At 41.0% G+C, this 17,280-nt stretch overlaps 1 protein-coding gene across 1 annotated transcript; it reads left to right on the top strand.

Annotated features, from left to right (window-relative positions):
* The first annotated feature begins 4,967 nt into the window (after positions 1–4,967).
* LOC110894896 lies at positions 4,968–6,067 on the top strand. Its single transcript, XM_022142155.1, has 2 exons — positions 4,968–5,551; positions 5,659–6,067. Exons 1-2 carry the CDS (start codon positions 4,968–4,970, stop codon positions 6,065–6,067), a joined length of 993 nt encoding a protein of 330 aa, XP_021997847.1.
* The last annotated feature ends 11,213 nt before the right edge of the window (positions 6,068–17,280 follow it).

Genomic DNA, 17,280 nt, shown 5'->3' with positions numbered 1-17,280 from the left:
ACTCACATACGTGCGTACCTACATACATACGTGCGTGCCTACATACGTGCATACCTACATACATACATACATACATACATACATACATACATACATACATACATACATACATACATACATACATACATACATACATACATACATACATACATACATACATACATACATACATACATACATACATACATACATACATACATACATACATACATACATACATACATACATACATACATACATACATACATACATACATACATACATACATACATACATACATACATACATACATACATACATACATACATACATACATACATACATACATACATACATACATACATACATACATACATACATACATACATACATACATACATACATACATACATACATACATACATACATACATACATACATACATACATACTTACCTACTCGCATACGTACGTTTCTAAACGCGTTTGACGCGTTTTCTCAAGGATTCTCTTTTACTAATCATGTAGGTAAATCCATACTTATATTTAACTATGTCTTTCTACTTATTTCGCTCCATATATAAATGCATACACGCTCATCGCATCCCATAATCATTCTATAATAAGTTTAGAATACGATTCGCGACTCCTTTTTGGTTACGGGACTATTTTGGAGGAATTCTGCACATTTTACTGAACGGTGCTAAAATTATACCTGAAACTCATATAACATGAGTTGGATTAGTCATACGTAACTTAAAACGTATTTAAACGAGTCTGGGAAGCGAAACTGATTAAAATAACAATTTTTCGCCAAAACAGGGTTTTTCTCGCCACGCGAAGGAACCCAGTTGCTCCCTCGCGCCACGCGAGGGAGACCATTTTCCAGCAGGTCTGCAGCTCTGTTCAGCTATGCCAGTTTTTACGGAAACGGCCATAACTTCTTCGTTATTGATCCGTTTTACCCGATTCTTTTTCCTACGCGTCCGTAATTTAATCCTCCATCTTTTGGAGTTGAAACCCAACATCCCACAAAATAATTTTTTAGACTTTTAAGCCTTCGACTCATCACCTTTTTACCGAATTTTAACCCGTTTATGCATTTTATCAAACAAACATGATTGTTTGATCCCGATTTCACATGAACCTTATAACTTCAATGTTATCTAACATATTAGGTTCAATTCACAAGTTTATGTACAATCTTAAACTCATTTATACTTAAATGATTATTTTGACCCGTTATGGGTATTTGCGCATTAAGTGGACTATGACATACCAAACCCTATACTTCGCTTTCATACTTGTCCAAAACATCACTCTAATCGAATAGCTTGTTTCCAAACGAATTCTAAGGTCGTTTGCCCGATATACCTATCAAGGGCATTTTAGTCAACTATGCTCTATCCTTAATAACAAAGGAATTCCTTACATAAGTAACCAATTCCACTACTTAGCTACAATTTCTTAATCACACCTACCTTGCTCGGATCAAAACTAAGATCCATTTAATACTTCATTGACATCATACAATTCATTCCTATTCGACCTCAATTATCACATATAACTAAATTGCATATAACATTACATAAACAACTAAGAAGTGATTACGGAATCACTTACCTCATGCATCCGTGTTCATATTTGTTTCCTCGCCACTTCTTGACCCGTTAGCCTTCAATGCTTGTTTCCGTCTCGACATGATTCCTATACTTCCATGTCATGGAAATCGCATTCTTATTAGCATACACAATTGTACATGTTAAGGATCATATCGATAGCATAATTCACATTTGACTTTCATTAGTCACTACTAACAAGCATAATACACCAACTTCATATCATTTCCAATTCATGTAATCCATCATGTCATCGCATTGAACACACATACATCTAACACGCACCGTATAACTTACTTTAACCTTACAATTATGACAACACGTCTAACCATTCTTCTATACACAGTTGACTTTCAGAGGTCAACGGTTCATTTAATTTAACTTTCAACTTATCATTATATACCCGTAACATCACAATAGCTTATACGGACAACACTACATGCATTTCATCATACACTTGGCGTGTTTACTACCTCCTAAGCATAGTGTACAACTAATTCATGCATATTCTTCTAATCTTATACATAGTTCCTCCGAATACTCCTACGAATCCCATCCAAGGCACAATATTCAAGTTAGTTTACTACTAACTTCGTCTTTCTATAATTCCTTCATAATTCTCAAGATGTTTCATATAACTCTCATATCATAACATCGCTTAGACATTTCATCAAACACCTTGTGAGCGTACTACTATCTATGCTCAATGTACAAGTATCTTGCACATAAGCTTACTACCTCATATCAAAATCATTGATTCAACAATTACCACACAATTTCCATTCTAATTAGGTTCATTCAACAACATTATACAACATCTAACTTTACCCATCAAAATTCTATAGAACATAACACATATAGTCATCATCAATCTCATTCTACTACTACTACAAATGGGTTTTTCCCCAAATCATCAACATAATAGAAATTAAGCATGCTATAGCCTCTATATATTCATATTGTTTAGAATTTCTTCTCAATTTCAATAGATACTCACGGATTACATATAACCCACTTAAACAAACATCATCGAAACACTTAATTCGACTTACCTTGTGTTAGAGACACTTAAATGGTCAACATTTCAGGTTCATGCATCCGATCTTCCTCGAGATTTCTTCCCAATTTGATGGTTTCTTGAGGGTTAGGGTTTGCACCCCTCCCTCCTTCTCCTCTGATCGATGTCACGCACACACACACCTTGTGTGTGTGTGATGTTGTGTTTTTAATAATACATATTTTCATTTTGGCACCCTAAGTCCCTCAAGTTTAACATACCATTATATTTGCCACAAGTTTCAACTTTTAACTTATCTATTAGGCATTTAACTAGGTTTATTAACTTAGTTATTGTATCTCATTTTACTAACATGGTAACGAATTTAATAATTCGGTTTTTGGGGCGTTACAGATTTTCACAAAATAAAACTTGCTAAAATATATATTTAGAATATATATTTTCATAACAACACTTGTGATATTTTTTTATGATTATTTTGTGAACTATACAAATATTATTTTTAGGGTAAAAATAATATTACCAAATATTAACGATTCCAAAATAATACGAACGCCTTCACAATAAATATTAAGCTACAACGGTATTATTCATACCACCCGATCTTTAAAACGTAACTTACGTATTTTCGGAAAAATACTAGTGAATGTGTATTTTGACAAGGATATTATTTTGAAAAAATTATACGGATTAAAATATAATATTTTTGGGAAAAATATTTATATTTTGGAGTAAGAATTAGAATATATTTTAAGTGAGACTTAGTAATATATTTCGAAGATGATACGAACGCACATGTATTAAAACCCCCATCCTTGGGAAGGAATATAATTACCAAATAATTACAAAGTGTAATTACGAAATAGTTGTCTAACTATTTCCCAAAGACATTAAACCTTATGCTAAGGCACGACCGTCCGTCTAATAGAAGTTAGTACGTGTAGGTCGTCACTCAGCAGATTGATCAGGAGATTTACTTGATAGAGACGCACCATTGTGAGTTCATGTCCCCCTTTTCTCTTAACTGTTTTCAGTTTTCTAAACTGCGGGGGTGAAATACATGTTACTATATTTACGAGTACTTTATACATGGTATGGTTAGCGTAAGGAGGGTTACTACTTAGATCATGTGAGTGGGTAGGCGCAACTTGAGGCCATTAATACTCATTGTAGGACCGAGGGACAGTAGCGGTAGATCTATCTGGGTGTAGCGAGCCCAGCCCCAGGCCCAGCATAACGGACCTCGGGGTGACTTTGTGCCCAACGCCAAATCCGCTAGGTTTGAGTCTTCCTACTTGCGCTTCACACATATCAATTGCCTTGCAAACCATTGGTGATCTCTTTTTCCTTATTTGCTACACACCAGGATTTTTATACATACAAAGGTTTTATTACTCACTTACACATGAACTCGCTCAACATTATTGTTGATTTTTCCAACTTACATGTATTTCAGGGAACTAAAGATCTGGCGCGGTATGTTACGTTTTCCCGCTGCATAAGAGTTACGAGGTCATCCAAGTTTAAGGGATGTGACTTTTTCCTGGACGAGTCACAGTTCTTAAACTGTGTTTATTTCATGTTGATGTTTGTGTCTTCTGAACAATGTTTTTATGTTATCAGGTTGTAGTATCCGTTGCATGAGTCAACGTCTTAAGACAATGTTATGTTACTTATGTTTTAAAACTAAATTCAATGGATGATCTTGCATGGTTTTATTTTCATATAGCTTTGTTATGATTAAGCTATGGTATTAAGAAGTCACACCAAATTAACCACGCTTCCGCAAAGCCAGGGTGTGACAGCTTGGTATCAGAGCTCTGATCATAGCGAACTAGGATTCCTTCTCGAGTCTAGACTATGATCACTAGGGCTCTCACGAAAACATTTTACACTACATACCACTTAAGTCCAGATCCAAAACGTTTTTACAAACAAATGTTGAGCACATTTTATTTATTAATTATAGGCTCAGTCTGAGAGGCTGAGGCTCGGTCTGGGAGGCCGAGGCTCGGTCTGGGAGGCCGAGGTAGTTGTCTAGTGGGACTAGGGAGTCAGTCTGAGAGGCTGGGAGAATTGGCTAGTGGGACTAGGAAGAGCAGTCTGAGAGGCTGGGAGAATTGGCTAGTGGGACTAGGAAGAGCAGTCTGAGAGGCTGGGAGAATTGGCTAGTGGGACTAGGAAGAGCAGTCTGGGAGGCTGGGAGGCTAGTGAGACTAGGAAGATCAGTCTGGGAGGCTGGGAAGCTAGTGGGACTAGGAGAACTATTTGATTGCCTAATTGGTGACTAATGTGTTTATCTGATTGTATGATTGATTATTTGTGCATATTTGTGTTTATGTTACAGACAACATGAATTCATCAGGCACTGGTGAGTCGGACACTACGGGTCCTATGCCCATCGTATCAGACGACCGAGAGTCAACGGAGCATGAGGTACACACTTCAGATGTTACCAGCACGGATGAGGATGATTTCCAGCCATTCGCGCTACCCGATGTTGCCGCCGAGCCCGCTGATGCCCCTTTTGCCGGGGATTTGCCGCTCATGGAGATCCCTGCCCCTATACCTCTTGCCGCTTATCCTGTTCTTGATATGCTCCTCGACGCCGACGCTGATGACGACGTCGATTTGTTTGGTGACGAGCCCCTGGAGGATGATATTGAGGGCGAGGCCCTTATAGCCGACGGCGGTCTTTTGTTGCTCACAGATGCTCCTCCTGAGGAGTCACCTGCTCATTCACCCGTCCCAGACTCTTTGGAGTTTGTGGCCTCTGTATCGTCGCACACTCAGGGTGCGCAGCACTATTCTCACGATTCAGATCCTGATAGAGCATCATCTGCTGCCCCTGCCCCGAGCTACGCCTTTGATCACGACCTTGATGAGGATTCCGACCCTGTCTTTCCACCTGGGTTTGACCCAGATCAGGACATTGAGTTTATACCCCTGGATCAGCCCATGGAGGACCCGGTTGACCCAGTTGATCCCGTTGACCCTGCGTTTGCTGACCACGCAGATTTTGAGATGGCGTTTGATGACCCAGAGCCTGCTATGGCCCCGAGCCGGTAGCCGCTCCTGACCCTGTGTTTGAGCATGACCCTATTCATGCTGGCGTACCCATTGTTGACCCTGTGATTGCTGATCTACCCGTTGATGATAACCCTGTTGATGCTCCACTATTGGAGGGCGATCATGTTGTTGTTGCAGCTCAAGCTGATGCCCCTCTCATCGCTGATGTACCCGTTGACCCTATTGTTGCTCCCCTACCTGATCCTGTTCCCCTGGAGCCCGATCATGTGCTATTCATGACCCATATTGATCCCCGTTATGCGCACACCCAGAATGGGTGGATTGACGCTGATGATGAGCTCCCACCTTTTCCCCCACATACCACCAATGCACGTCACATGGATTTCCCTTCTTCGTTCGCTCAGTTCACACCTCCAGCTTGACCTGGAGAGGGTTCCTCGGCTCATCCCTTTGGACATGTGCCGACATCTATCCCAGTTGTACCACAATTTTCTACTGCTATTCCCCCTGTTCCTCCATTTTCTGTGCCACCTTTTGCCCCAGCGAGTGAGCCATTCCTTTGGACGTCACCACCTATTATGCCGCCATCCGACCCCTACCATCCTTTCCATATGGGGTATTCTATTGAGGACGTTCTTATGTCGTTTGTTGTCCAGCAGGTGGCACTCACACAGCGTATACAGGAGCTCGAGAGAGCCCAGCCACCGCCGTGCCAGTGTCAGGGTCAGACCCACCCTGCTTCTTCGCAGCCCCCTCGACCGTTGCCACCGGACTCTGCCGCACGCCTTTTGGCACTGGAGCAGCAGATGGCGTCCTGGTTGCGTTCCCAGAGAGCCATGGAGGAGGACTGGCTCCATTTGCGACGTTTGTTCTATTCCCATTTTCCCCCTCCTCCACCGCCATCAGTATAGAGCTCTTTAGTACAGCACGGGTGGACTTTGGTGAGAAGACGGCGATTGCTCTGACCGCACAGCTTTTTGGAGACTGCACACTGATTCTGACTTTTGTTGACATGTATATGGATGTATCGACACTGATTTGATATAGTTTTGGACTGGGGTGATGTAGCCCTTAGTCGTTGACGTTGTATGACACTATTATGTACTTGTACACTTTACCATGTGGTCTCGATTTATGGTAATGCAATCGCAGTATTCTCATCATATATGATGTTTGATTAATTATTTATGTTTTATGACATGGGATGTTGTGTGATTGATATAATTGTAACATGGGATGTTATGTGATTGGTCTATTTATAACATGATATGTTATGTACTATTACTATCATTATATACGTACACTTTATTATGGCCTGACCAACGCGAACACATCGTTTAGAAGATACCGCCGAGACGTCAAACGCCAATGCCTACCAATGAGGCAGAGCTTCAGCAAGTCATCGCTGCTGCCATCGCACAGTACGCCACCTCACAAGGAGGGACTAGTGGAAGTAATTCTGGCAATACTGGCAACAACAATCCACCTCATGGTAATGCTAAGTCATTGAGACATACCATGATCTAATTGGATATCTCTAGCAAGGATGCTAATGCCATTCATATGTTGTAACGTATGTACAGGGTGCACCTACAAGCAGTTCCTAGACTGCAAACCTGTCAACTTTGATGGCACCGGAGGTGCTGTCGCTTTTGTTCGTTGGGCCGAGAAGACAGAATCAGTTCTCCGCATGAGCAAGTGTGCTCCAGACCAGCAAGTCACCTACATTTCTGGGCTATTCTTGGATGGAGCCCTGTCCTGGTGGAATTTGCAAGTGCAGACTCTTGGAGAAGCCGCAGCCTACGCAATGACATGGACCGAGCTGAAAGAGCTTATGCGTAGAAAGTATTGCTCTCGCGCTGAAATTCAAAGGTTGGAAACTGAATTTTGGCACCTGAAGATGGAAGGCCCGAAATCGCAGAGTATGTTCAGAGGTTTCACGACTTATCTCATGTGGTACCTTATATGGTCACTCCAGAGTTCAAGCGGATTGAGCGCTTCATTTAGGGTCTAGCTCCTCAAATCATAAGTATGGTGACCTCATCCAAGCCTGCGACAATTACTGAGGCAATTGATCTGAGCGTGGCTCTCACTGAGGAGGCTATCCGCCTAAACAAGTTTTCTGATGATGAACCAAAGAAGAAGGAGACTCATGTCGAGTCGTCCGTGGGTAACAAAAGAAAGTTCTCGAACTTCAAGCAAGGCACTAGTGGTGTTGTTAAGAAAGGAGAGTCAAGCACGCCAGCTCAAGATACAGCTGGTACTGGCAGGAAAGGAAAACGGTATATGGGTACCCATCCCAAGTGCAACACCTGCCAGCGCCACCATTCTGGCCGATGTGGTTTAAAAGTATGTGAAGCTTGCGGAAAAACGGGCCACTCGAAGGATTCTTGTTGGGCCACTGTTGGCCGGGGAGGCCAAGGAGGATTTGGAAACATAAACAATAACCGGGGTGGAAATGGAAATCGCCGACAAGGAAACAATGGAGGAAATGGGAATCGAGGCAACAATGTGAATCAAGCTGGTAATGCGAACCGTGATCAGAACAACAATCAAGCTGGGAATGGAGGGGGAAACGGGCAAAGACCTGGATGCTTTAACTGTGGTGACATTGGGCACTTTAAGAGGAACTGCCCAGAATTGAATCAAGCCCGTGGAAGAGTTTTCAATATCGAAGCAAGTGAAGCGCGCCAGGATCCCAATGTTGTTACAGGTACGTTCCCTGTAAACCAACGCTTTGCATCCGTTTTATTTGATACTGGTGCCGATTATAGCTTCGTATCGTTAGAGTTTAAGAATATGCTTGGGTTAGCCGCTAGTAAGTTAGATATCCCCTACTCAATCGAATTGGCTAATGGAAAGTTGGTAGAAGCCAATGAAGTTGTCAGAGGTTGTGTAATCGAATTGGGAGAGCGTGAGCTTGCTTTGGATCTACTACCAGTCCAGCTGGGGAGCTTCGACGTGGTGGTAGGAATGGATTGGTTATCAGGCAACAAGGCTGAGATTGTTTGTCACGAAAAGGTCGTTCGCATCCCAACCGAAGATGGTGAAACAATTGTGGTTCATGGAGAGAAGCGTGATACGCCTTTGAGAATTATCAGCTGCTTGAAAGCGCGAAAGTGTTTGCAAAAGGGATGTGCTGCCTTCCTGGCACACATTGTGGACAAGAAAGCTGCTGAGCCGAAAATCGAAGACATCCCTGTCGTGAGGGAATATCCAGAAGTCTTCCTAGAGGACTTGCCTGGATTACCACCTCAGAGGCAAGTAGAGTTTTGCATCGATTTAGTTCTAGGCGCCGCGCCTGTGGCTAAGGCACCTTATAGACTTGCCCCGTTCAAGAGTTGTTAGACAAAGGATTTATCCGACCAAGCTTCTCGCCTTGGGGAGCTCCGGTCCTGTTCGTCAAGAAGAAAGACGGTAGTTTTCGAATGTGTATCGACTACCGGGAGTTGAATAAGCTGACGATCAAGAATAGGTATCCTCTGCCAAGGATCGATGATCTATTCGATCAACTGCAAGGTTCAAGCTATTACTCGAAGATCGATTTGCGATCTGGATATCATCAATTAAGGATACAAGAGGAAAGTATCCCGAAGACAGCCTTCAGAACTCGTTATGGACACTACGAGTTCCTAGTTATGCCGTTTGGGTTGACAAACGCGCCTGCAGTTTTCATGGATTTGATGAACAGAGTTTGCAAGCCGTATTTGGATAAGTTCGTGATTGTGTTTATCGACGACATTTTGATTTACTCAAAGACAAAGGCTGAGCACGAACAGCATCTAAGAGCTATTTTGGAGCTGCTAAAGAAAGAACAGTTGTATGCCAAATTCTCTAAGTGCGAGTTTTGGCTACGTGAAGTCCAATTTCTTGGACATGTAGTAAATGGAGATGGAATCCACGTGGATCCAACCAAGATCGAAGCGATCAAGAGTTGGGAGACGCCAAAGACGCCAACCGAGATTCGACAATTCTTGGGTTTGGCTGGCTACTATCGAAGGTTCTTTGAGGATTTTTCGAAGATCGCCCAACCATTGACGCTCCTCACCCAAAAAGATAAGAAGTTTGATTGGGGAATCAAACAGGAAGAAGCGTTCCAACTATTGAAGGATAAGCTCTGCAATGCGCCGATCTTAGCACTACCGGAAGGTACAGAGGATTTCGTGGTATACTGTGACGCCTTGCGTCAAGGATTGGGTTGCGTGTTGATGCAACGTCAGAGGGTTATAGCTTACGCATCGCGTCAACTGAAAGTGCACGAAAATAATTATACCACGCATGATTTGGAGCTAGGCGCAGTGGTATTTGCTTTAAAGATCTGGAGACACTACCTATATGGTACAAAGTGTACAATCTTCACAGATCATAAGAGCCTACAACACATATTCAACCAGAAGGAGTTGAATATGAGACAGAGACGTTGGATTGAGTTGTTGAACGATTACGACTGCGAGATAAAGTATCATCCAGGGAAGGCGAATGTGGTCGCCGACGCCCTAAGTCGAAAAGAAAGGATCAAGCCCATAAGGGTTAGGGCTTTAGAGATGATTATCCAAACAGACCTTTCTCTGCGCATTCGTGCCGCGCAGAAAGAAGCTCTTAAGGAAAGAAACTGTTGATGCATTTATTGTCTATCGCCTTCGTCAATCCGAGTCGTAGTGAAAAGCCGGAAGGAATCAAGTGCATAATGTCATATTTAGTTAGAAATGGCAAGGTGGCAAACTTGTAATTAGTGTGAACTTTCATTAAATAGCCTTGACCATATAAATAGGGGATTATGTCACTAGTTTAGTTAGTTCTTGAAAGATTTGGATAGAAGATTTGGAGAAGACTTGGAGAAGACTTTCTAGAGAGAGAAAGTTGTATTTGTGATTCTTGTACCGTACACGTCAATTCTATCAATAGAATCACATTAGTAGTACGTTATCGTGTGTTCGGTCACGTTCGTTCACGGATTCCGCACGTGAAACGTTCGTTACGCAATCGAACGGTCGCAAAACCGGTCCTACAATTGGTATCAGAGCTAGGAGCTCGATTGCTTGATCAAACACATCATTCGTACCAGTTTTCAGAGCCAAATCAGATCCGGATTCATTGATTTCTTCATATTCTACTCATTTCTTACATTTTTTACTGAAAAACGTCAAATTGAACAGGTTTTCACGGTCCAAATCGTCTGATTTTTGGATATGTTGTGCAGTTAGACCTGATCTACAATCCTACCAAATTTCAGCTCGAAACTCCAAGCCGTTTTGGAGATATCGCGATTTTTTGGTCCGAATTCGCGTCAAATTCAGCTCAGGATCGCTTATGTGACACTACTGTGAATCGCTTATGTGGTCAAAATATGGATCGCTTATTGGAAATTAGTTGGGTCGCTCATAATCACAACATGTTGAACCGCTTTTTAGTCAATGATATGAACCGCTCATAGGTCCTACGTTTGAACCGCTTATTGGTCAACTGTTGAATCGCTCATTTGGTCGTGAGTTGAGAACCGCTTTTATGTCACTTTGTGGTCCGCTCCAACTGTTTTATTAGTCAGTTCGCTGTTTTGTCATCTTCTACATCGTAACAGGTAAATTGCAGGCTTATTGAATTGAAGGCCCAATCCTAAGCTCTTTGTGTTCACCGCCCCACTACAACTTGTTGGTTGTTGTTTTTACACAGTTCACTTTATCCAAGCACCGTCCCAGTACAAGTTGAGGTCCAATAATATTCATTTAAAAGTCAAGTTTGTCAGCCACTTGGTTTGATGAACATTTAATTGTTCGGAATAATCAATGCCGCCCATTAAAGAAAAAGTGTGACCCATTAATTACCTTCGGCCCAATCCCTGCTTTCCTGGTACCTCCCATTTAAAAAATTACACCGACCCACCACCCCACTTACCCAATCAACGGCCCTTGGTCACCGCCCCACTAAACAAATATCACGAGCTTTAAAAGAAAGGCCCAATCCCAGCTTTCTTGTTAACCGCCCATTGAACAAGGTTTGGCCCAATCCAAATTTTTTATTCATTGCCACCCACTTTAATAGCAAAGGCCCAATAATTGTCTCAACCCAACTTGCACCGCCCTATTATGTTTAGCAGCCCAATACAAGTTTAAGCCCACCGCCCCATTTAGATACCGGTCCGCCTTTGTGTCAAATTGCTGATTGGTCCGCTTTTCCGTCATCCTTGGTTCGCTTATTTGTCAACAAACACGTGTCGGGTTTTTGCAAAAATGGCAATGGTGTTTGATGAACAGGAGAACTATTATTTCGAAAGATTTAATGATTGGCATCACGGATTTCTAGATGAGGGGTATAGGAAAGTGAGCAAAGATGGATGGGCAAAAAGGTTCAAATATTTTGTGTGTTTGAAAGACGAAACGTTGGATGATCTTAAAGACCGATATAGTGTTTTACTGAATTATCTGAAAGATCATGAGATATATCCGTCAAATGTTGAAAAATTGGAGAAATTTGCAGATGCATTACCGATTGAATGGGGTGAATGTTTGAAGAATTTAAGGGAGAACTCAAATTTTTCAAAACTACCTCTAAATCAATTCATCATCAAACTTAAAGCTCATGAACTTGAAGTTAGAAAGAAAAAGAAAGATTTGATCAAGGTTTTGGAGTATAATGTGCTAGATCTTAGTTCAGATGTGATTGAAGAGATGCACAAAAGAGTTACTAAATGTATCAGGGCAAAACATGTGCTGAAATACGATTTCAAACGAGGTTGTTATATTGATAATAATGGAAATCCACTTGATTTCGTTAAAATGTTCTGTGCAGGTACATTCACAGTAAAGGAAGAAGAAAGTCCAAAAGCTGAAGAATCGGTGAAGAATGAAACAGTGTGCTCTAAGTGTGACAACTTTAAGACTGACAATGACAAACTCGTGAAAGACATGGCAAGTTTGGCATCTGAAGTCAAAAAGTTGAAAGACGAGAAGCATGTTGCTGAAAATCAGATTCTTATTCTGAAAGAAAATTGTGAGAAGTTGAAAGCTGAAAATGACAAACTGTTGGTTGGTTTTAACAGTTTGACTTTGAAAAATCAAGAATTTGAGGGGCAAGTGAAAATTCTTGAATATGGGAGAAATGTGTTCAGTAAAAACAACATTGAAAAACAGAAGATGATAAATTCCCATCTTCAGAAAATTATCGAACTTGAAAAAGAAGGTGAACGCGCTCAAAAGAAAATCAAAGAGTTGGTAAAAGAGCTTGAAAGCAAACAGAAATCTTCAGAAGATTCAGATTTCTGGATTAAACTTGAAAACAAGAATCTGAAAGCGAATGAATCAAAATTTCAGGAACAGATAAAAGTTTTGATGAATGAAAAATCTGTTCTTGAAAATTTGAAGAATGATAATGAAAAAACTATCAAGTCTCATTTTGGGAGAATATCTCAACTTGAAAGTGAAGCTGAGAATTCGAGGAACAAAATTGATGAACTTGAGAAGAAATTGATAGGTTTTGTGACTAAATCTGACAGTTTGAATTTTCCCTGTCCAAAACCAATCAATTCAGTTCCGATAAGTGAAAATGTTACAAACTTTGACAAAGTCAAAGTTGAAGATTGTGATGAGAAAACTGATGATGAAAATGAGAAATTTTATTCAGCAGATGAGTCTGAGACAGAGTCTGATGCTGAAATTAAGAAAAAGAAAACAATTTCAAAATTAAAAGAAAAATTTCAGAAAACTGTTTTGCAATCGACTGAAAAGGGAGAATGCTCTAAGCAAAAACCTGTGAAGAAGATTGTAGAACAGAAACAAAAATTTAAAAATGAAGAAAAAAACTCATCAGTACGATCATCCAATCAAAAGAAAAAAATACGTAAAGTAGAAAATGAAAATTCAAAATTTGTTGTGTGCAGGACGAACCACAGTGCTAAAGCGTCAAAACCAGCAAATTTGAGGAATGAGTACCACCAGGCCAAACAATGTTACGATTTGAATGTTTGGTACAACGGTGGTAACTGGTATGATAACAGGGTGTGCTACAGCTGCGGATATCAGGGGCATATTGCTGTTAACTGCCAATACTGGAGTTATGAGACCAGGAGGTGCTATAATTGCAATATCAAAGGTCACATTGCCAGAGATTGCCCAAGAAGATCGAATGACAGATTGAGGGCTAATTCTCAGAAAATGGCAAAGAAGATACCAGTCGTTGTCAAGCCCAAAGAATTGAAAGCTTCGGGTCAAAACGTCAAAGAACAGTCAATTCAGGAAAAGAAAGTTAAACTTTCACAGGGACAGAAAGACAGACTGAGGAAAAAGAGAAAGAAAGTGAGAGAATATCTCGAAAAGATTTTGTCCTCGGGTTCACCCGACAGCTCGAAGAAGAGTTCTGATGAATCAACTTCCTCGGCTGCAAAGTCAAGCAAGATGAATTCTTCAGATACAAATCTGAGGACTAAAGAGGATAAGAAGAAGAAGAAAGTGAAGTTTTCACTTCCTGGCGATGAATCTGTTTCTTCGGAAACAAAGGAGCCACATGTCGGCAATGAATCTGATTCATTAAAGTCAGACAAGCCACATTCAGGCAATGATTCTGGTTCGTCAAAGCCAGAAGAGCCATTGGTTAAGGAAAAATTGTCGAAAACACCCAAGGCTGGTCGGGCTTGGGTGGATCTTTTTAAATGAAAAACTTGACTTGCCGGAGCTCCCAGGTTTGTAAGCGTGGAGCATGAATCGGCATCTTTTTAAATCTGTGTTTGAAGATTTTGCAGGAATTGCCGGAGCTCCCAGGTTGGTAAGCGTGGAGCATGAATCGGCATCTTTCTTGAATTTTATTCGGTAACGTCAATCATGCAAACGGTAAAGAGGTTTAGTTGTGTTTGTGAATGTTTTACAAGTGGTACAGAGGATTCTGGACTGCATATGGTAAATCAAGGACATTAACTTGTACTTGGATTTTCCTACTTTTGTGTAGAAAACAAGATGATGAAGTAACCCCGTACCTAAACTGTTTGGTAAACAAACTAAGTTTTCCGGAAAAGCCATTTTGATTAAAACAAACTTAAGTGTTTTGAAATCACAATGGGAAAATAGTTTGTTGTGAGGGGGAGTTCTGATTGTTTATGCCAGGTGGATAGAGAATTGAAGTGATTCTCATCAGGTTGTCAAGTTTGTACAGTTTGTTTCAAATTTTCCCAGAAAATCAAAATTGAAACATATTTTGATTTTAGGGGGAGAAAAATTTTAAAAAAAATTAGAAAATTTGAAAAAGACAAAAACATGATAAAATCAAAAATGAGTTTTTGTTGCAAAACAAGAGGAAATGATAGTAAATCAGTTGGACTATCACAGCATGCTAAAGAAATGTAATGCCAGATGTGATAAACGGTCTCACTGATGATGTGACGATAGGTTTTTGTACATTTAGTAGATTTATTCGGGATATAAACCTAAAATTTCAAACTTATGAAATTCGTGGGGAACACTACTTGGATATATAGGTAACCCCTGAAATCTTGTTTGAAAGGTCTCGTATTCTGATATACTAGGTGTTTATACTCTATGATGTCTGGGGTATTATTCCGGGACTTCTGCTGAACGGTAGTTCTGACCTAGTCCTTGGCTAATACTTCCCACAAAATGCTTGAAACATAGCATAAAGCCCTCAGCTGATTAGACAATAAAATTGATAATCATCTGTTGTAGCTGAAAAGATCCTCTAAAGGGGACACACTTCTAAGTCGAAGCTGATATCTCTCTGCTGAACGGAAGTTCTGACCTAAGATCCCTCAGTTCTCGCATTTAACCCCTAATTTATGTACAGACATAATTGTAGTGTTCATACCTGTAAGACTGAATATTGGGATTCTGGATACGGGAGTATATTCAAGAGGTGGGACACATGAATTGAACTAAGTTCATAAAATACCTAAATAGTATCCTGAATAAATTGAAAATTGTATGAAAATTTAAGAGGACAATTATATCGTCAATCTACGTGAATCGTTTAGAACTTAAAACGATTAAAAGCTTAACGGTGCTTGTGTTATGTCTCAAAAACTGATATGATCCTCTTGCACAAACTCACAAAAATATGTTTGTTTTGCATTTAAATTTCTGTCTTTGCATTTATGTTTCATATTTTCAAAAATCCAAAAAGATTTTCGACAACTGATGGTGAAGAGCTGATTTTCAAAATCTCAAAGGCTAAACTTGATGAACATACAGGTTGGTTAAGACATTTGAAATGTTTAAAATGATTCATTAATTTTTTTTAATTTGAATTTTTTTTTTTTTTTTTTTTTTTGAATATAAATATTTTTTTTTTTTTAATTATAAACAAATTCTTTAAAATTTCTCAATACGATTACAAACTAATGGTAGGTAGACGAGCAACAAGCTGCGCCGCTACCCCTTTCTGAATAGCAAACCCTACCCTGCTAAACACAAAATTCTGCCCCTTAACATGTGCGGTGTTACTGCTTACCACCTGTTGAACCCGCTTAAGGAACCGCACCGCGTCAGGGGCGAGAGCGCCAAATGTATCGAAAGCGAACGGGACGAACACGTGCTGATTCTCGATGCAAGCTTTTTCGTGTTTAGCTACTTTGCCCGCCTCTGCCTTGGTAATCGCATGTCCCGCCACAAACCCGTGGTCCCTTAACCCAACGAGGGGGGACACACCTGTCAAATCGACACACGCGTGTTTCCCTCCTTCCCATCCAAAAACAAGAATGTCCGCGGGCCGTAGCGTAGATCTCCCTTCTAATGGATCAGTCAAGAAGTTCACCGGAGCTTCCTTTTTTGCCGAGATACCTGCTCGCTTAAGGACATCATACAGCACATCTCGCACTAAATCATGTCGATACTTAAAGCCCGGTAATTCTTTGCAATGTACTGCATGCTCCCCAAAAGAATCCAAGCAACACTTCCGACATACAGGACACGGGTCATCAGCCGGGAACAGGGGTATCATTAAACGGTACTTGAGGATAGCCCGGTATTCCACAGCCGACATACATTGCCCTAAACCTTCGATAGGAACAACAGACAGGAAATCTTGAGCATGGGGGGCTCGCAAACACTCAAACACGGCTCGCTGACGAGGGGAAAAGGCAAACTTCTCTTCAACTGTCTTGACGATTTCACCATATAAGGCATTCGCCAGAATTTTCTGGGCTTTAATGGGGGCGGTGTCTTTAATGTAGAAACCGCCAAGATCAAGATCAGGAAGAGAACTATGCAGATTTTCCAACGCACCTTTGTAATCAGAGTCCAACAGCTCTCCCCCACATTCGCGAAGGATGTGGTCTTGAAGAACCCAAGATTGGGCCCTTGAAGCCACAAAAGCGTAGGAAGAGGCATCCTCAGCTGAGCAAATCCCAAGCCCCCCAAAACGCGTCGGGGGGGAAGCTAACCTCCATTGTAGGTCCCCGAAAAAGGCACCCCCACAAACAACAATGTCCTCGATCGCATTCCGAAGCCCCATATCAAAAACAGAGACGGCTTCCCCGACATAAGAAGGCTGACACGTTCTAAGCCCAAACAGCAGTTTAGCAACCCCCATACACGAACGAAGCAGGAGGAGTTCGCTCTGAGGGTCCTTAAGGCGTTTGAGGCATCCCATCAGCTCAACCGCACATTTGGCTCTTTTGAGGGCCAACCCACTAATAAAC

Source organism: Helianthus annuus, chromosome 2 (genome assembly GCF_002127325.2).
Source record: "Helianthus annuus cultivar XRQ/B chromosome 2, HanXRQr2.0-SUNRISE, whole genome shotgun sequence".
Taxonomy (NCBI): Eukaryota; Viridiplantae; Streptophyta; class Magnoliopsida; order Asterales; family Asteraceae; genus Helianthus; species Helianthus annuus.
This window is presented reverse-complemented; position numbering and strand designations above follow the sequence as displayed.

What these genes read in the sequence shown, in the direction of transcription:
- LOC110894896 (XM_022142155.1), top strand. Translation starts at nt 4,968, where the DNA reads ATGAATTCATCAGGCACTGGTGAGTCGGACACTACGGGTCCTATGCCC. An exon ending in GACCCAGATCAGGACATTGA is followed by an intron (nt 5,552 to 5,658) that starts GTTTATACCCCT and finishes TTGATGACCCAG; the next exon opens with AGCCTGCTATGGCCCCGAGC.